The sequence below is a fragment of the Odontomachus brunneus genome, unplaced genomic scaffold (assembly GCF_010583005.1).
Source record: "Odontomachus brunneus isolate Ranch 3 - 2012 unplaced genomic scaffold, Obru_v1 Obru_scaffold_001, whole genome shotgun sequence".
NCBI lineage: Eukaryota > Metazoa > Arthropoda > Insecta > Hymenoptera > Formicidae > Odontomachus > Odontomachus brunneus.
This window is the reverse complement of record NW_022639451.1, coordinates 5539736-5560466: the sequence shown is the minus strand read 5'-3', so window position 1 is coordinate 5560466 and position 20731 is coordinate 5539736. Positions and strand designations below refer to the sequence as shown.

The 20731-nt window shown below is 43.2% G+C and overlaps 1 protein-coding gene across 15 annotated transcripts in view; it reads left to right on the top strand.

The window, feature by feature from the left end:
- The window catches only part of LOC116854007 (hormone receptor 4-like), a 246428-nt gene that overhangs the window by 184722 nt on the left and 40975 nt on the right, over positions 1 to 20731 (top strand). For 3 of the 15 annotated variants that reach the window (XR_004380063.1, XM_032835494.1, XM_032835439.1), the window contains exon 1: positions 859 to 1416. The exons of 8 other annotated variants lie outside the window; for them this stretch is intronic. Coding sequence is in view for 6 of the 7 variants with exons in the window: in XM_032835494.1 (XP_032691385.1) it covers positions 1251 to 1416 (166 nt within the window). In the remaining variant the exon portion in view is untranslated. Of the gene's footprint in view, positions 1 to 858; positions 1417 to 14878; positions 15437 to 20731 lie in introns of those variants that run through there. 4 more of the 15 variants (XM_032835557.1, XM_032835452.1, XM_032835530.1 and 1 more) reach the window with 2 other exon arrangements.

The following is a 20731-nucleotide window of genomic DNA, read 5'->3' as shown; positions in this document are numbered from 1 at the left end:
ATATATATATATATATATATATATATATATATATATATATATATATATATATATATAGTTCTTTTTAGAGCAACTATATCTTTTGTATAAAATAAACTTTGTAGTAAAATAATAGTGGCAACATGCATATAAGGTTATCATTACTAACATTATAGAAATTGTAAAAAAATTGCTTTTGTTGACGATAATTATTTCTCTATGTAATTGTAATTACAAGCAAAGTGTATAATCACATAGTAAAAGAATTATGATTAGGTGAACTATTTTTAGTAGTAAATGTTACTAATAGTGTCAGTGATAATAACTTTACATGCATATTGCTACTGCTACTTTTTCATCAGAACAACAAGAGAATCTTGGTGAAAAGTTGGTGCGAAAAATAACAATAACTTGTGATTAATTATTTTTCACGTTAATTATTTATCACATAAAATAATAAAATAAAAATATCAATGATCAAAATTTGCTCGAAATCCAATATGTTATGCGAAATGTAATTGAAAACTTGAGTGTGACTTTGATAAACTTTCAGTCAATTTGTAGCCACATCAATTTAATAAAAAATCCACATTACCGTGTATAGTGTAAATTTAATGATTAATACAATACAGTATTATTTTTCACGTTAATTATTTATTACATAAAATAATAAAATAAAAATATCAATGATCAAAATTTGCTCGAAATCCAATATGTCATGCGAAACGTAATTGAAAACTTGAGTGTGACTTTGATAAACTTTCAGTCAATTTATAGCCACATCAATTTAATAAAAAATCCGTGTATGGTGTAAATTTAATAATTACCGTGTATGATGTAAATTTAATAATTAATGCAATACAGTATATCCGACTCATAAATGGAATTGAAAAAATGGTGAGATTTCTATCACCAGTTTTCTAGCGCGTCGTGATAGCCGCGGATAAAATAAATGTTTACGCACTACTCCGCAGCCACCGTCGTCAGCGGAAAAGCTCGACGGCGAAAGCGGTCGGCCGGTCATTTTCCCCATCATCGGGAAGAGAGAAAAGGATAGAGGAGGAACGAGGAGCCAACCACGGTCGCCAAAAGGCCGCCGTAGCTTCCACTTAACCGTGGTAATCGCGTCGCCGATTATAACCGGCTAGATCTCGACCTATGGAGGCCAACGTGCGTAGAAAACAGATAACGTTGAGGATACTCGTTGCTTCGCGACCTATGTCAATCTCCAACTACAAATATAGATACGCGCTGCACGTCAGTGATCGGCGATGCGTGCACGAGCGCATACGAGCGCGTACGCGGTTCGCGTCCATTCGCGCCACGATTGCCTCTACGGTTGCTCATTATTAACTGTCCGGATTCATCATTTTGACCTTGTCGGACTCGCTTCTCCGACTTGTGTACCGTACGCGTGTCCTTTTCGCACGGAAGCGGGTAAGTCTAACAGTCGAGTCGGTCCCATTCGTTACGAAGCTTGTGATTTTCTGTTCAACAGTGTGAGCGCTTAACATGTGTCCTCAATTAACATCCAGTTCACAGTTAGGTTCGTATCAATAATCGTTACTTGCAATTCGGGTGCGATTCATTAAATACCACAAATACTTTGAAACGCCGTACAGATCAATCCTGGCTTTTCTTTAAGCGCTTCAAAGCGTTGGCAATGTCTAATGAGTCTCCCCTTATCTCACGTCTCACAAAGTACTCAGATTTGAATTCAAAATCAGATTTGGAGTTTCCAGTTAAATCATACGACATTATGTCTATGATCGCGAGTCAACTGAAAAGCCCATATCTATCTCTAAATTCAAGTTCGAATATCTTACTTAAAATAAGATTCAAGTAACAACTATTAATATGGGTTTTAAAGGGGATGCCATATTTGTGAAAACTTTATCTCAAATTTTACAAAATACTGACTCTTTTCGGTAAAGTTTACGTCGTATATTGGTTGAGCAGAATTATAAATACTTCTACACACTGCAAGTACGTGCAAAGATTGGAACATGTGCTCAATATGTGACGAAAATGACAAAACATTTTAAAATTGACATCTCGAACTGTTCAGTTGATACTTGATACAAAAGTTATGCAGCTTGTACATATGAAATGTGTGCTTGCTTTGCTCAGAAAATTTTCAAAGGATATTACAGTATCTCTACAACAGAATTTAGAGAACCTTAAAAATATACGAAAAATTTGTAGAAAGATTTCTGCATATGCATAATTAGGTTTTCCACTAAATATGATATAAAGCAGCACACACTTATATAAGATCTGCAAGTACAAGAAATACACGTAAAGATTGTATTAATGACGGTCGTCTTTACATTATCGACATTATTGGAGTTTGTCAACCACTTCAATATCCTCTTAATTATGCAACAGATTGACGTTTGTCTAAGGCGGCTGTAATGGAGACTTCATTGTCGATCTGTTTGCGGATTCCTGTTGCTCGCGAGTGTTTTCGATTCCGATGGCACGTGCGAATCGCGAGTAACACAAATTAATGTTTGCTAACTCGTATTGGATTATAAGCAGAACAGCGAGCGGAACAAAGATGATTCAGTTCACCGGTGGCGAGATTGACGGGCATCACTTTAACGTCCTTAACTCGAAAAGTTCCGTTTCGTATCGACAAGAAGCAAATCTGAGACGACGTTGATTATCTCGCTGTCTCGTTGTGAAAAAAAATCACGATATAAGTGATGATGTTTGCCATTGATATAACGAGCATACAACTGATACGTGAGGAATACTTCGTCATGATATCAAGAAAATCGCGCGAATGGCAGATAAACAGGAAACTGATATAAAATAAGGTAGCAATGTGCGAAATGAATCCTGAATAAATTATAACAGCTTTCAAACAACAGAAAGAGAGAGAGACCGACTACAAGGTGTTTTCCCTCATCATCAATGATGACGACACTAACACGTCCGATCCATTTGGAGGACTCTTCTTCACAGCTCATTTCATATTTTCTTTTGTTTTTTTACGTAATTATGTAAAACGTAGACTTTATTTTATAAAGTGATAACATAAAAGAAATCTTGGTAGCGAATTCTGGTGTTAAGGACATCACGTTGCGATTCTTATGCTATTAGTGTTTGAGCAAAAAGCGAAAAAATGGCCTTCAGATGTTTCTTTTTTTATTAATCACTCGCCGTGGAGGGAGAGAAAAGGAAGAGTGAAAGAGGAGCTTTCACGCGACACCTCTGGGAATCGCGGTTTGATCTCCTCTCGAAGCCAGATCGACTACGCGCTTCTTTACGCAGCTATTTACGAAGATGCAAATCAGCGCGAATGTCGCGTTGCATTTTATGAATTCCGCCTCTGCGCCGTTTCATTGAAATCGCCGATATTCCGGCACGGCCAATTGCCCACGGACGTGAACGACTCGTGTCCTCCGACGAACGATTCCTCACGGCGCCGCGACATTCTTCCTCGATGCGTAGCGGGACCGTGAACGATCGGCAGGATGAATTACGATAAACGTCGTGACGAAGATCCTTGCGTCCCGGTGACGTCACCTGACCCTGACACGCGCAGCGGCGGCGGCAACGACGGCTGCGACGAGTACCGAGATCCGAATGCGAGTATCAGTGCGCCGCGAGTGCGCGGGAAGAGGCGAGAAAGAGAAACACTCGCGGAAGGTGCATGACACCGTTGGCTTCTCATGACTCGCCGCGTCGGCGGGATCGAAAAGATTTAATGACTCACGAGAAATGCACACGATAATCGCATTATCGGCGCGCCATGACCAACTAAAGAGCGGCTTCTCGAGTGAGTTTCGTGTTTCAAGAGCGGCCGGCCGGTCGACCCGCTATCGGAATACGCGAGAATTTGTCGTTCAGATAACATCTCGGGTGAAATCGCCCTCCCAATACGGTCAACGTTATATAGGCCTCCTTCGCCGATCCTTCGATGGGTCCCCGTTGCTCGGCAAAACCCGCGAACAGAGAAAACAGCCGCGAGTGCATGCGAGAATTATCGACGTCTCGTCGATAAGTTGACGGGTAATTAAAAAAAGTCGCATCTGGACTTGCCCGGGACCGATTCCAGGCGAGAGTCCGGGATACAGAGTGTGTTTACCCGTGTTTTCTCTTACCCACGGATCCTTCGACTAATTTGAACTCGGCTCGACGGGAATCTGACTGGACATTGTACTTTCTCACGCGAGACAGCGCTGGGAAGCGAGGAGCGAGATAAAATTCCCGACTACATTCGCCAGCAATGTCCGACAATGTTGCATTAGCAATCTACATGCAATTAAAAGGAAAAGAGGACAAAAACTGACGATAAACTTAGAATATTCCGCACAGTTGGTTAGGAAACAACTTGCATATTTCTCATCGAATGAAGTTGCGACGCTTCGAGTTGTTACTTCGAGTTGTCGATTGAAAGCCACTGCTGACGTGTGTACGCGGTAATCATGTTACAACAAGAGCCGAGATGACAGCACACAGTGTAACTTTTCAATACTGTTGAAAATACATTCGATCGCGCTCCCCGCAGATCGCATCGGATCGCGACGATCGGCAGAAATCAAGATATCAAGATCACGGTCGGGAGAAGATTGACGAAAGGAGGGGGACTCGTTTCAAAATCGTCTGATGATCAATTAAATTCCATAGAGAACGGAACGTGTAGAAACGTAAAAAAAAAAGAAAGAAACAGGTTGATAATCCCAATCTCGCAACGGTTCGCGAATACTTGCTGTTGACTTGTGCAATTTAGAGAAAAGAATGTATTTTAAGTTAAGGAAACTTTATATTCGGAGAACTAGTGATTTTCATATATTTCTAACCGCGCATACACGTCAGCGATAGCTTTCAATTCTGGCAATATGAAGTGCTGCAACTTAATTCCATAAAAAAGTGGACAAACCTATTCGCAACCGACTATACACGGAGAGAATTTTGTCGTAAAAGTTACCATGGAATTTTAATCAGGAGAAAGATCCGAGTATAATTTATTCCGCAATCCTTTCATTTCATACGAGTGCTATTTATATTTCAGGAACTGAAATGGACCATGAGAAAAAATTTGCTATGTTCTTTAGCGAGATATACCTTACTCTTTCTCTCTCTTTAGTGGTTTAATTCTACATTACTAGAAACATAGCAACATTGAACAAAATAAAAGATACGAAAAAAGACTATAATATGCGCTCTTTCTATCTTCTCTGTGCGCACGCTTAATCGACTCGACGTCACGTTTACGTGACCATGCAAGTATTCGCGAGTGAGATACTACAATATCGACAATGCCTTGTTAAGACAAGTCTCCACGACGACGACGTGCGTGTGCGTTACATAAAGTCATTATTACCGGCGATGGCATCGCGACCGCGGGAGTAAAAGAAATAGGGTCGATTTGATCGAGCGCGCCATCACGGTCGAGCGAGCTGCAAGATCGCTCCTGCCGTAAGGATGATCATTTATCGCGAATAATGTATGGCGAGCGATAAACGTGACTCTCGCGGTGTCGACACTCCTTTGAGGAGGTCGACTCTCATGGACACCGCCGTGGCCTTACGGCCTCCGAGAGATTCCGCGAGAAAATACATTCGATCGCGCTCCCCGCAGATCGCATCGGATCGCGACGATCGGCAGAAATCAAGATATCAAGATCACGGTCGGGAGGAGATTGACGAAGGGAGGGGGGCTCGTTTCAAAATCGCCTGACGATCAATTAAATTCCACAGAGAACAACAGAGCGTGTAGAAACGTAAAAACAAAGAAACAGGTTGATAATCCCAATCTCGCGCCGATACAACGCTTTGCGAATACTTGTTGTTGGTGTGCTGTTGTTTTTATTAATACACACATCGGAGTTTATATATAACTTTGTATCTGAACGAGCGGAACGCGGTCAATTTGAAGGACTCGTAACCACGCATTCTACAATTAAACGTAGCAATTTACAATGCCGCGATTATATGGGATTTACAGAGTAAACGCATCCATTTAGATTACATGCGCCGCGTGAATCGCGCGTTATTATACGCAAATCACGCACCGAGATGTACACAAGGGATTCAGCGCGATTAATATCGCCGTAGCACGCAACAGCAGCTGCAGCTACTTTTTTTCCCGTGCGCGTGGCGCGCGTGGCTATTCCCGATCTGCCATTGTGCGAGGCACCGATATTTTGCACGTTGCAACGAAACTATTATCACACGGAAAGAATATTGTAAAAATTACAATGCAATTTTGGTAGTCTGGGAATATGGAATCTGGCACTATTACGAAAATTATAATAAAACATAGTAAAAATGACCATTAGGATGACCACAAATAGGATATTAATGACCATAAATGAGTAAGAATTATCATGTTTATAGTGATTTTTATTATAATTTTCGTAATAGTACCAGTCTATTCCCGGACTATTAAAGTTGCATTGTAATTTTTATTACAATTTTTCCCCATATACTCATATTATTTGCAAAAAGAGAAAAATCAAACAAGTTTACAAATATGTTCGTAATGAAAAAGAGAACGAAAAACAAATCCCCGTTCGCATGCAAAAATGCAATAATATACCGACATTATTCTATTATTTAAGAGCGAGATATTAATATTTAATGCAACCTTTCCCGACGAAATTTTAGCGCATACATAAAGAGAATTTTCTAGCAAAAGCTATAGAAACTTGTAATCGAGGAATAAATCGATATTCTGCAGTAATCGACTATCCTTCATATCGCATATTTCATTGTACCATTTATATTTAAAAAATTGAAATGTGCTGTTGAAAAATTTTGTTTTCAACAAAATTTGCCGTGTTCTTCGAGCAAGATAGATCTCTCTGAAGCCTAATCTACGATGTGCTTTCTCTGCTTCTTGTTCTCTATCTTCTTTTGGCTCGAAGCTTAAATCAGAAAAAGATAAAGAAACAGGGAGCAAAAAGCACACTGCAGATCTAGGCTGGCAGTGCATCTGCGCTATCAGGAACAGAATAAAATTGAGAGAAATTTATACAAAAGAGAAAAAAAATTACAACATATAACAATAAACATAACATATAAAATAATATAATTATAATATAATATAATTATAACATATAAAATTATAAAGTTATAACATTCTCTCTCTCTCCGCCTAACTATTCACTCGAGGATAAATCTGTGCGCAATGAGCGCTCGCGCTTCTGTCCTGATGCCTACGTAGTTTCAACGATATTGGCGATAGTCGTGGACAGACACGGTGTTCTGGCGAACGTGTCTATGTAGAGCGGGCAACAAATTTTTCCGCGGGATCGATATGTCACGTGCGACATTGGCGGTGGCGGCGGCTTTGCTTTGCCGCTCCGAGCGCGAAAATAGCGCGCGCGCGCGCGCGCGCCATTGGGAAAACAATGCGGAAAACGTTACACACCGGCGCAGGCCTCGTCGTCGTCGTCCACGAGAACGGAGACTGCTGCACGGCCAGCCTATCGGCGACGACGGCTGTTTTCCGAGGCTGGCCGTTTTGTTTACACGCCGCGCGAACCAGTTTCTGGCATCCGTGGCCGGCGAGTGTGTCAACGTGACGAAACGTGACCGAAGGACCGACACGCGCTCCTCTGGAAGCCGCGAATTTCCGCGGAGCCGTCTGCTGCTGCGTTGACCAGGCTGCGATTCTATATTCGCGCGTATCATCGCTATTACGGCCGGATTTTACGCGCGCGCAATAACGTATCCACGAAAATCGTTCGCGCGGCCGCCGCCGTGCGCAAAGCACGGTCGTTTGCCAAACGTCGGCCGCGCGCGAATAACAAAGTAGCGCGCGCTCACACACGGCCGCGGCCGCGTCGCGCTTCTATGCGACGCATTTTGCTACAATGTCATTTAAAATCGGATCATTGTCGTGCGCGCAGATGCGTAAATCGTCTTATCCGCACACTCGCGTCTGCGTCTGCCCGAGTATTCGCAAGGTGAACGCATCATTTGATACCGTGTTTACGCGTAAGCGCGTGACGCCGCGTGTACTAATATGGTCGCATCGCCTGGCGAGCGTTGCGAACCTTCATCATGAAAGCTCCACATTTCAAAGCTTCATATATTTTTGCGGCTTGGGAACAGCGGGAGGAAGAGAGAGAATAGTGGGAAGGGATTAAGAGATTTAGGCATGCGGGAAAAGCGTAGGATTTACTCTCTCGTGAATCAATAAGTGTTTCTCATCGAATCAGCAAAAGGATTATTTTCACCGATGAGCAGTGAGTACTCACTGATTTTCAGCGAAAAGACTCTTGCTCAGTAATTTCCACCAGGAAGTGAAATTTTTAATGAAAATACTTGAGAACGTTATACGTTGTATGAAATCCAATTGTCTACGTTTGTGACGATGAAATGAACGGCTTTTCCATGCGCTTTGCACGACTGTGTAATGAGAAATAATGAGAATGGTCACTACTACCAACTGATCCTTTCAGCGCAATTTTATCGAATACAATGTTACACTTCTGCAACTGTAAATCGCCAGTTACAAGTGTAGAATATCACAAGGAAGAACATATTGATTGTACTTTAGAAAGTACTTTAGAGGGTAGGCAGTAAAAAAATTGACCAATCACAATCGATCATTCTTCAATCGTAAGGAGACCGTAAAGCTCTTAAAAAAATCCAACGCGTCTTTGTCAAGTCGTTCAGTGTGACGATTGAACAAATGATGGCACCAGCATACTTCTGAGCAGCAACGCTAGCAGCGACAACAATGTCAAAACAGAGTTCTCGCGGTGCGCGCAACTTTTCCAGCCGCATTAATAACAACATTCTTAACGAACAAACGTTAAACGTGACACTCGCCGGCATTATTGACACTCGTATAGAGCTACATGCGACGCGCAACGTGCCTCCTTCGCCGAGAATCGATCGGGAACATTCACGGAGAGCGCGGGGGAGATAATGACCGGCGATTTTTCAGAGATCTCGTAGCCGGCGGCGTGGCCGTTTATCGACCACGGTCGACACCGATCGCGAAACTGCCTTTCAATTCCTCGCGCGAGCCGCGCGAAGGGTACTCAAGTTCAGAGCTGCACTGACGCAACCGTCGCCCGAGATATCGATGGTCGAGGAAATTGCGAGGGTTAAAGGCCAAAAGGCTGCGGGATCCGACCGCGATTGAGCCTCGTCTTAGTGCCTCTGTTTGAGCGCGCGTTATATAGAGTGTCCTGTCGCCGACACTGTGTGTCCGCAAATTTCTCTTTTAATAATCTACGATCGCGAGACATTCCCCCTCGATTCCTCTTTCTGATTGGTCAAGCTCCAATCTTTAATCCGTATCCTCAATCCCTAATTCGATGCGGGCTTAAGCTACGCGAAAATTCAATCTAGGCTCTCGTGTGCTCTAAGGAAAGAGATACCTCAGACTGCGTTCGTTTTGATGCTTCTAGCGCGTGTAATCATCATTTATCCTTGTTTAATATTTGATAGAAACAAGAATAAAATGATGCTCGGAGCGTTGTAAGCGCCAAAAACGAACGCCTAAGAAATAAAAAATATTTATTTTCGTACTCTCTCTCTCTCTCTCTCTCTCTATATATATATATAGTAACGTATTTACTTATCCATATATAAAAATAGAATGTCTGTATGTTCTCCATCAATTCCTAAACCCTTTTATTGATCTGAATCAATTTTGCACAGTTACTTTCTCTAAGAAAAATGTAGCCTAGTTTCTAATTGAAAAGAAAAGTAAATTTTTATGAATTTAATTTGGAACTTCTCAGAGCAGCTTGTTAAATAATGAGTCTCTCAAGTGGGAACGCGAGCCGGTTGTGAAATTTTCCTCGTGAATTTTCCCCGATAAAGAAAGTGTTTCATGCGCTCCGTTCTCGTGCCGTTCCTCGAGGTATCGGAAAGCAAACACATATGTCAGCCGGGTGTTAACCAAACTGTCCAAAGCCAAAGCAGACAGAGGGGGAAGCTTCGAATGGGCGAGCTTTTCGCAGATTGCGTTTCCGAGGCGCTCCGTTTCCGGTGGGCATCTTCGCGCTAACGAAACCGAGAGTCTCTCAAATCCGGACGGCATCGAGAGGGACCTTTCTCGCGCCGCCGAAATTTCAGTCCGAGGGAAAATCTGCTCGAAACCGGTCGAAGGATCCGCGCGCACCAAGTGCCCGTCTCGCGGAACACTCTGTATAGGAGCTCGCGCGCGTTACACGAACGTGTGCGTACACACGAGAGCCGACGGTGCATGCCTGCCGGTGTGATTGACATTAGTAAGTATGCCATGGCCGACCGCTCACAGAGCGTGTGCTGGTACGAACGACTCTGCAGCACTGCCCACACCGCCACGAACGAATGCACCGGCTCTCCGCTCCATCCTTCTGGGACGGTTTCCTAGGGAAACTCCTCGTGGATAATCCAGCGACGGTCGCACGCGGGTTTCCGCCTGTCGAGAATCTCTCCTCTCGCCGTCTCTCATCGTGTCTCGCGTGTCAACGGCGACTTGGTCGCCGTCTTCGTCGTGATTTCGCGCGCGAAATCTCGTCGGGCCAAACGTAAGTCGCGCTCGATGTCGGAAGTCAACGCGCAAGAATTGACGTTAACGTGAACGATGGATATGGCTCGGGTTAACGTCAGTTACGACTCCGTCGGAAACGACGATACGAGACGATCTTTGCGCTCAGGTCCGTCCGCGCACAGCAAGCTGCTGTGAGAATTTGGTTTCTATTCACGATCGCACACGGGAAAAGGTTGGTCTGTTGGTATAACTGAATTTTCTATCATGGAGAGAGGGAAAGGCAGATAAAAAGAGCTCGGTTGTAGAAACAGAAAGATTCTCGTATAGAAGGTTTCCACTCAAGCCGATTACTTTCAGTTATCTCAGCCGAGTCTCAATGCAGCTGAACGTTCAGACGAATATCTTTCGGTCACGCTAACAGAGACATATTATTTCTCGTCAGCGAGATCTTTTCAAATTTTTTCGCATACGAAACTCCCCACGACGTAGCGGTCACAAGAGATGATATTGTGTGTGTGTATGTGTGCAGAGGAGAAAATAATAGAACTCAGGTAAACTTTAATAAACTCGAGGAGGACAAAGGATACGACACAATCCGCCGTGTATTGAATGAGATTTATAATTAGTGCGCTGCAAAAATAGAGATCTTGTGTTGGTAGTGGAATAATTTAAGGCCGATGTGGAGAAGTTAAATTATCGCGGTGAGATAAGTGCGGGATTTATCGTAGCAAAAAGCCTAGACCGGAAGTAGCGCCGAGAATAAAATCTAGTCTACATTGATCGGCGCACGAGGCCACCAGGATAGAAGCGAAGTATACGATTAATGTGGTCAGCAGCTTTGTAACAGATCCGCGATATCTTTCGCGGAATTCTCTTGGCACGTCGCAACGGATCGCCCCGCGAGAAATATTCGGCGGATTCTGGGCATGCCGTGTCGGAGTTTCGTAATGCTATGCTGAAAACGGGTTTCGGCGAAACGATCCTTGAAAAATTATCTTCCTCGAATAATTATTAGTTTTTCATGTCGTATTTTTATGTAACAGATAGCACGCGCTTGTAGTATCCGCTCCCCCCTTCTTCTCCACCTTACTGAACTATTCCTTCAAACCATCACGGTTATCTAAATGAAATGTATTCTTGATCTATCTAATGAAATGTATTTGTCGATTGTTAAGTGCGTCGAAAGGACACGGCGCAAACTCAATAGAGATCACGAAAAATGAACGCAAAGTTATTCAAGATCTCGCGTCATTTCTTTCACACTGAGAGAAAAATATAGTTGCCTTTAGCGTCAACTGTACGCTTTTGTGATTTTAACCACAAAAATAATTAGAAGAACCATTGTTTTAGTAAGTGTTATTAGAAAGATGGTTCTTCTAATTATTTTTCTGGTTAAAATCACAAAAAAATATAGTTGACGCCGAAAGCAACTATATTTTTCTCTCAATGCAAGAACCATGCACGGAGAAAATATTGTAGTAAAAATTACAACAAAATTTGTGTACTCTTGCATCATACAGAATTATTATGCATTCGATTAAAATGTGCTGATCAACAAAACTCTTGTAAACACTCGAATGTTATTTATATCGCATATCTGATTCGTGAAAAAAAATTTGGGAATTAATTTCTTGAGACTTCGATTTCTTCGGAGTGCAAGGAAAGATGGCCGCTATCTGATGGGTTTGCACGAGAGCGGAGATACCCTCCGAGAATTTCACCGGTCCATCTCGCGATACCGTAGAGTCGGTATATGTATTCGCGCGAATTGCGGGGCAATAAAGACCCGCGCGTGTGTGACGTAACGTAACCCTGTTCCTCGAAGGACACGGTTTTCACCGAGTTCGATCTTCCTGTAAGATGGTATCGTTTCGCCGAGAACCGGTATCGGCGCGGTTGCTGCAGCGCGGGGGAAGGATGGGACGAAATTGAGTGGGAGAGGGGACAGAGAAAGAGAGAGAGAGAGAGAGAGAGAGAGAATATTTATGCAAAGTTGCACAAATATTAACTTAATCGCGGTCGTCGTCGTCATCGTCTAGTATTTCTAATAGTGCAACTTCATCAATGAAACTCGCTCGGGAATTATGATGTAAAATTTGATTACACACACAACAAGATCGAGATGCGGAGCAGACGACCTCTTCACGGTGTCGGCGATGACGAGTTAAACGGTTCTGCTCTCTTACTTTTACTTTCGCGCAAGTGCGCGACCGCCGTGTGTGATCGCCCGCTTTTTCGTCCGTCCGTTTGTTCATCCAGGTCGCCATCGGCCGCCTCCTGCCATCGCCGAGGGCGAAACTCTGCCGAAACTTTCATCGCCGACTTTCATTACTTTCTTATCGGTTAAAAGTGAAACAGCCGGCCGCGCGTGTCTCTCTTTCACTTCGCCTGCTCGAGGGCCACGGTGGACCATCTTCTTCCACGAGGGGGACGAGGACGCGCGCTCGATTATATCGCGTAAGAACCGCACCATCGAGAGTGAAATCGCACAATAAGAGAAAAAAAAGGGAGAGGAAAAAAATTGATCCGGCGCGAATGAAAGCATCCCTCGATCGCACGTCACTCGGCCACCATATTTGGTACGTGGTCGACACTTATTTAGCGATGCACAGAGCGTGGAGGTATCCAAGCGATAATAACAGAACCGTATACGCAGAAAAATTGCATACTGCATTCAAATAAATGTTGCTTGCGTCAAACATTTCATTAAGTCTTCTCAAATTTGTGACGAATATTTGAAGACTGTTATCAAGACAATATTCTTTGTTGAAGGTTTTGAAGGAACCATTACTCGAATCGCGAAAGTTGCTAATTTCTTCTTTTCTTTTTAATGTAGAAATACGTCTTCATCTAAATTTCAAATGTTCGGCCGTTTGAATATATTTGCCATTATTTTACAGAATGCGCGTTTACCTCTCGCGGAGATCACAGCGCGAACATGCCGAATAATTGCGACCACGTATCCATGTCGATCGATGAGTTCGCAGCGGAGTTGCGATCTTGCGCGGAATTACCGGTTCCACCGCATAACTTGGTGCCGACAGAAACTATGTGTTTCGTCCTGCCATCCTTGACCCTCGCTCTTTTCGCTCTTTTATCAATATGTATAAATCTTCCGCTCGTCCTCATTCATCGATTGACGTAAAACATTATCGCCGAGTCACGAGGCGCTGCACACATTGTCATCGAGATCGTCACACGGTCAAAAATAGCGCGGAAAAAAATGGCCCGACCATACTTCGAGTGTCAGTTTCTGTCATTTTGTTATAATGTGACCAAACGTCCCGTTTTTCCCGGGACAACCTTGATATCCCACCTTTTGTCCCGGATTTCGCTACAAACTGTCCCGGTTTAGAGGATTTTTAAAATCTACCTGACCAAAAGAAACCTTCTCAAAAAAATTTACAGCTCTGGTAAAAAATACAGCAGTTTTGCTTTTTCTCCTTCTTAATTTCAATAAAGGATAATAAAAGTTTTAACTTAGCAATAGTTTCTATTTTTACTCTATGCAACAGGCCTTCATTGTTGTTAAGCTAATTGTTTACTTTAAATTTATTAATTTACTAAAGTTTAATTAAGTTAATAGTTGTTATTTTTCATATGTCTATGAATAAGATATGACTTCATATATATATAATTTTTGGTGATATATATCTGCCTCGCTCCACACATTTATGAACTACCCCGAACTCAGTATTGAGAAATCTGATCATCATCTTAATTGTACAAGTATCAAGAACGCATTATGCAGCACGCAGTTTGATTCGAGAAATCCGATAATTCCGATTCAAATACTCCTCTTCCCCAGTTAATAACGATTCAACTGAACGAGCTGCCACTGATATATCTCCAATATTAAACAAACACAAACACCAAGTCGAGCGTCCTCGCTATCGCTCCCCGACCCATATCGCTCCGGTGCGCAACGTCAACGTGATTCATCGAGCGTGCCGAAAGAAGAGAAAGTCCCCGCGTTTTCATTTCGGTCCCGTTAGCGCAGTCCCATAGTCGCATAGTCGAGATAATGCCCGGCCGTCTCTCCCCTCGAATCTTCGTCGGTTCTCGCGGTCGCCGATGAAAATCGCGAAAAGCCCGGTTGGCTGAGCGGCCCGCTCCCGAAGGAGATGTCTCGCGTATCTCGCCCGGAGAACACTCGGAAGAGTGAAAGTTCCTCGACGTGTGCACACGCGCGCGCTCGTACATTACGTATGTACGCGCGTATACAGAAGGAGACGAAGGAACGAACGTACACAAGCACGCGCACGCACGCACGCACGCACGCACGCGTGTCGACTTTTTGGCATTGGGCATTGGGATTGGAGGGCCTCGCTTGGTATCGAGGTCACCGGTACCACCACTACCGAGCCGCGAATCCACGACTTCGGCGGATCGTATGGGCCGCGCGCTCTCGCGCAACCGGCTGCCCCAAAAAGTTTGGGCCGCGCGACGCGTTCACATCGGCTCCTCGCCGTGCTCTTCCGGGCCCAGGCATCTTCTGCCACGCGGCTCTCTCGCGGAAGTTCCGCGCGTTCTCGCGTGTTCGGAGTCGCTGATCGCCGCGCGGAGCGAGCGTCCTCGTCTCCGTCGGTTCGATAACCCGACGACGGTGTTAGTGCGCGGTCTCTTTTGGTCCCGTTTGACTCGTTGTCGTCGATACCGCGACCGGCGGCGGTCTCAGTGGCCAAGTGCGCGCGGCAAATCGAAGGAGAAGGACACGCGCGAAGGATGTCGCGGCCGCTCGTTTCCCCGCGAGCCAGTGCGACCTCCCGCATGACCTTACTGGATCCCTGAACGTGGAGGTTTTGAGGCGACGACGACGACGACGTTACAAAACGCCTCGGATCGGTGCGCGATCGCGGAGTTTTGGCACGAGACGCCGTCCACCTCCGCGAGTTGTTTCTGGTCGCTTGACTCTGCTCAGAATATCGCGCTAACCTGTGCCACGGTACCATGTGCGCGAAGATGAGTGTCCTCCAAGCCAAGCCATGTCCTCGGCATTTAGGTAGGACTTGATAGTTTGCTCTTATCAACGCGGTGATCCTCGCTTAGGGAGAATTCACATTTTGGCAGAAAACAGAGAGGCGATAATCAATCAAAACACGCGCTGGTAGCAAAGCAGAAACTGTCGACCTGCCTGACCACCAGCGCGAGCTCTGATTTGCTTCTGCCTCTTTGTTTTCTGCATTGCTGCCAAAGAGTGAATTCTCCTTCAGGTTAATCAATTGACCCACGCGTCGTTATTCGCGAAATTTTGCGACCGAGTTTCGCAATTAAGAAACACGAGACGGGTTTGAGCGGAAATGATCCCGTCCGTTCGGATCGAGATGACAGCTTCAATCGCGATTGCTGCAATGCAGTTACAATCAGGAGTGCGAATTTAATCCGGGAACGGGCGCGTCGGTGACACATGTCACCCAGCGATATTCCCTTTCGATATCTCGTTCTCTAACGCGGAGATTCACGTTTTCCCATGCGCCAACGTCACAGTAGTCGCGCAGAGCAACGAAATTTCGGAAAATTAATCCGAGATTTCGATCAAAGGAAAATCTCGCGAGCGTATGCATGCGCCGACGCGCTTCGCCTCACATGCGCGAGTTGAAAAATTATTTTATTTGACACGTTTATAGCGTGCATTCGCGTGCTACGATTTTACGAGGTAACTGCGATCTCGTGTAAATGAATACGCTCGAACGCAACTTCGACCGTATTTGCGCCATGCGCTCGACTATATGCCATACGATAAACTCTCTCTCTCTCTCTCTCTCTCTCTCTCTCTCTCTCTCTCTCTCAAGCACGGTACACAATGATGTATTTAATAGACTTCGCGGGACGCCCGAGTATGCAGCGCGTTTTCCATCGGATATAACATACAACATATATCAAATTGCGCTGCAAAACATCGGTGAAAGAGAAACTTTCTCTACAACGAAATTTGAATCGTTGACCGATATAACAAAATTTGTCGCAACGCGCACCACGCATGACGTTCCGCTAAAACCGGCTTGTTAAACCGCAACTTTACCTCGCCGTGCGAATCCACGTCCGAGTATAATAACATCGAACGTGTGTATGTGTGTGCGCAGCATTAGCGTTACACAATAACGTCTCCGCAGCTCCAATTAACGGCGTGAAAGAAGCGTCAAGAGAGCTATGTACGTACATACACCGAAAAAAAGTCGCGCAAAGAAAACTGTTTGGGCGTTGCGTAAATTTAGCTGTGTGCTGCTCGATTGCAAAACGGTTTGCACGCTTTTTATCGAGCAAAGTTGCAACGCTTCGAGTTGTCACAATTGACAACCATTGCTGACGTGAATTCAACACAACACGCCGCGTTATCTTGCTTTACAAAGTATACAGAAGTTGCCTCAAAAAATAATGTTCTCTTACTTTAAAATATTCATAATAAGAAATTTTTCTTTTCAAATTTATCGTCACGCTCTGTACTATCACCTCAACGCCCGACTCATAACCGATTATTGCTTGTGCACAGAAAAAAAAACTTGAATCGCTGCAACTTCGTTTGATAAAAATTGCATGAGCCGCTTTGCAACCGAGAAACCGCTTTGCATATACGGAAATATCGATTTGTCTAACTAACTTTTTCTGCTGTTTGGCCACCAAAACGAAAGCTCGTTTGTAGGAATAGAAAAAATTTCTGTAAGAGATTTCTGTTCAATCAATTGTCCTCAGTTATCTTAACCGAGTTTTAACGCAATCGAATGTTCAAACGAACACTCTCTATCGCGATAACAGAGATATCGTTTCTCCTCACTGAGTTTACTTTTTGGTCTCTATTCCGTTACACCAACTCACAACCAGATTTTTTCTCGTTGTGAATAAACTGTGATCGAGTCGAATCGTAGAAAAATCTAGTCAGATCGGCAATCTAACGTAGGAATTTGCAGTGTAAAATTTAGTTAACATTAAAAGATCAATTAAATTCAAACATGTAATATAACTTTATATATATCTAAAATAATTATATATGTATAATATAATTATATATATATATATATATATATATATATCTAAAATAATTATATATCTAAAATAATTATATATCTAAAATAATTATATATCTAATATAATTATATATCTAATATAATTATATATCTAAAATTCAGACATTTTTATTTGGTATACGGGAAAAAAAATTCTGCTGGTGCAACCGAATTTTCGATTGCTCAGGGATCAGAGAAAAACTCGACTGTAGGAACAGAAAAATTCCTTTATGAGGCTTCTGTATAATCAATTGTTCTCAGTTGCCTCAACCGAATTCTGATATCGTTGAATGTTCAGACGAATATTTCGGTCGTAACAACAGAAATATTAGTTTTCATAACAGAGATATCGCTTCTTTCATCTAATTTTCAATTGGTTCCTATTTGGTTGCACAAACTGAAATTTCTTTTGCGTGTACACGGGAAAAACAATTCTACTGGTGCAACTGAATTATCGGTTGCTCAGGGATCAGAGGAAAACTCGGCTGTAGGAACAGAAAAATTCTTTTATGAGGCTTCTATATAGTCAATTGTTCTCAGTTGCCTCAACTGAGTTCTAATATGAATGTTCTAATCTGAGTTTGAATGTTCAGACGAATATTTTCGGTTGCGACAACATACTAGTTTTCACGACAGAGATATCGCTTCTGATCACCTAATTTTTCAGTTGGTTCCTATTTAGTTTTTTTGCGTGTAGCTTTCTTCAAATAAATTTTCGAATATTGTCATTCATTCGGCCTAAAAAAGTAATATGCCCCTTTGAGAGAGCGCAAAAAATTTTACTGATCGATTCGTTTGTCACAAGCCCGAAATCAAGTTCGCTTAACTCGATTGTTTGGGCGGATCTATTTTTTATAACGCACCATGTACAGAGAATGATGACGACTGTCGGTTCCGCGTACTTGAACCGTGTGCACACGGCAGCGTATACCTCGCGCTCCAAGTGTTTCGTTACGCGGTAAACAATCACGGGGCGCCATTCGCATCGGCCGCGAAGTTGTCCGCGCCGGAACTGTCCAAGTAGAAACCCAGCGACCGGTAACGAGACAAGTCTGAAATCGATTTTCGAGATGCAGCGAGGTGTCAGGCAACGCTCGTCCGTCGGCGTCCCTGTCACGGGGGTCAATAACACCGCGACACGATTTCACAATCGCACGCTTCGCTAATTGCAAATCGCAATTGCGTAGTCGCTGCCGGCCGCGCTCGGCGTCGTCGATGCGGAATGCACGAGAAACCGCCGCTTCCGCGTCGCTTCCGTTGCGATCGCGACGATTTCGACTCGGAGATAAGACGACGGAGGAACAGTCGTGTTGCACGACAGTGAAAATAACAAGAGCGCGTGTTCTACTCGATACTCTGTACGCGAATCTGTCAAAACGAGTTTGAAGGAGCCACTTTGGGAGAAAAACGTGCACATTCTCTTTCTCGACGCGAAGAAAATATAATAATAAAAATTATGTTAAGATTATATTTCACTTTAGTGTTCTTTTTTAAACTGCACTACACTGACATTGTAATATAGATTACTTTGAGAAAAAAATACTTAAATAGGAAATATTTATGCAATGAGTATCAATATTTACTTAGAAACTAATATACATATTTTTGCATCGAGAAAAAATTTCTTTCTGTTTACTCTTTTTGCTCTTTACGAAAGCACTTGTTTGTTTTATTTAAACAAATGAATTTAAATATAGGTGAACATGTTATCAGTAATTGTTGGGTAAACATTTCTGATTTTTTTTATTTCTTTTCTCTCTTTTTCTTCGTTGCAATAATATCTGAAAGCTAATAAACTCAGACTCCGAGAGAGACTCATACTTCATTATTCTACTATTAACTATATTTATGTATTTTGACTTTTTGCGCTTTAATTTTAATCAAATTGTATTAAACTGTATCGTAATATCTACCGCACAGATTAAAGCCCTGAGAGAGTTACCTGGTAGCAAATAAATGCTTTTATTTCTCTCTATCATGCAAGTTCATATATAATAATATGTTTAATATACGAGACGATAAATGTGTAAAGCGAGACCTATATCGCACTGTCATCGTCGATGTCGAAGGCTACTAAATTACACAGCAAACAAATGGTCGACAAAATCGTGTTTCTCGGCTCGCAATCCGAAGAGCAGAATTATATGCCCCGGCAAAATTACAATTCGCGGTTTATATTTCATAATCGCATTTCATGACCTACGAGATATTATTTCCGACGGTATCAAGAAATGACAGGACAAGACGTCAAAGTTCGACGTCCTGCCGAAATGTCAACCAATCGTCTCGGCGCGAAATCTCATTCGTTGCGTCTCTCTCGCGCGCGCGTATCGCAAAAATACCTATCCGAGTCCGAGGTTATTCCTCATCACAACGAGAGACGGAACTGGTATCGACCGATTGTCGCGTGTCACCGCGCGAGAACGACATTCAATAAATACTAATCCTCTCGGCCGTGGATCGCCGCCACTTCTCATCCACTGGGAAGTTCACCCGGTCGACCGGGATTAGCGTGTTCGTAGGACCCGCGCGGCACGTTCAAACTCGGGGAAACAAGGGAAATTAATCCGCTTCGCCTGAGCGCGTGCCCATCTTCGCCGTCGATAGATTACAGGCGATCACTATCGTCGATACACGTTGCGCAAGCAAGATTCCTCCGATGCCGGTGGGAACGACGGGCTTTTGCTCCAGATTGCGACAGAGCGCGACTGCGAGGAGCAGGCTCGGAGAATCGTCGAAATTTTACATCTCTCGTCCGACACGCTTCACGAAGGGAGAAGGAAAAACAAGAATGGGAGAATTTAATTACGCGGCTCACGAAGTTCTTCTGTCCTTCTCCTTCTCTTCAGCTACGAATTGCAAATCTTCTCAATAGCTGAGTTCACTTGAAATTAACCGAAAAATGGACGACAAAATCTAATACCCAGTCTTGCTGGAAGCACTTTGTTTTCGATCGTTAGTCATTTGTTTCGATCAAGACACTTGTAAACAGTATCTCTTGACATATTGATATAACGTATATATAATTTACTTTTATATTAAACTTTAATATTATTCACTTGAATCTGAATACTTTTATTTAAACAAAATAAACGACTGTTCGCATGAAAAGCGAAGGTTTTAAGAAAATGTATATCTTCTCTTATTTGAGAAGAGAGTTTTATATTAGTACAATATGTTATTAGTATATTCGCCAAAAACATTTTTTATCTCTCAAATATATTTCCTCTTAGGCCTTTATTCTAGTCTCTCTCTCTCTCTCTCTCTCTCTCTCTCTCTCTCTCTCTCTCTCTCTC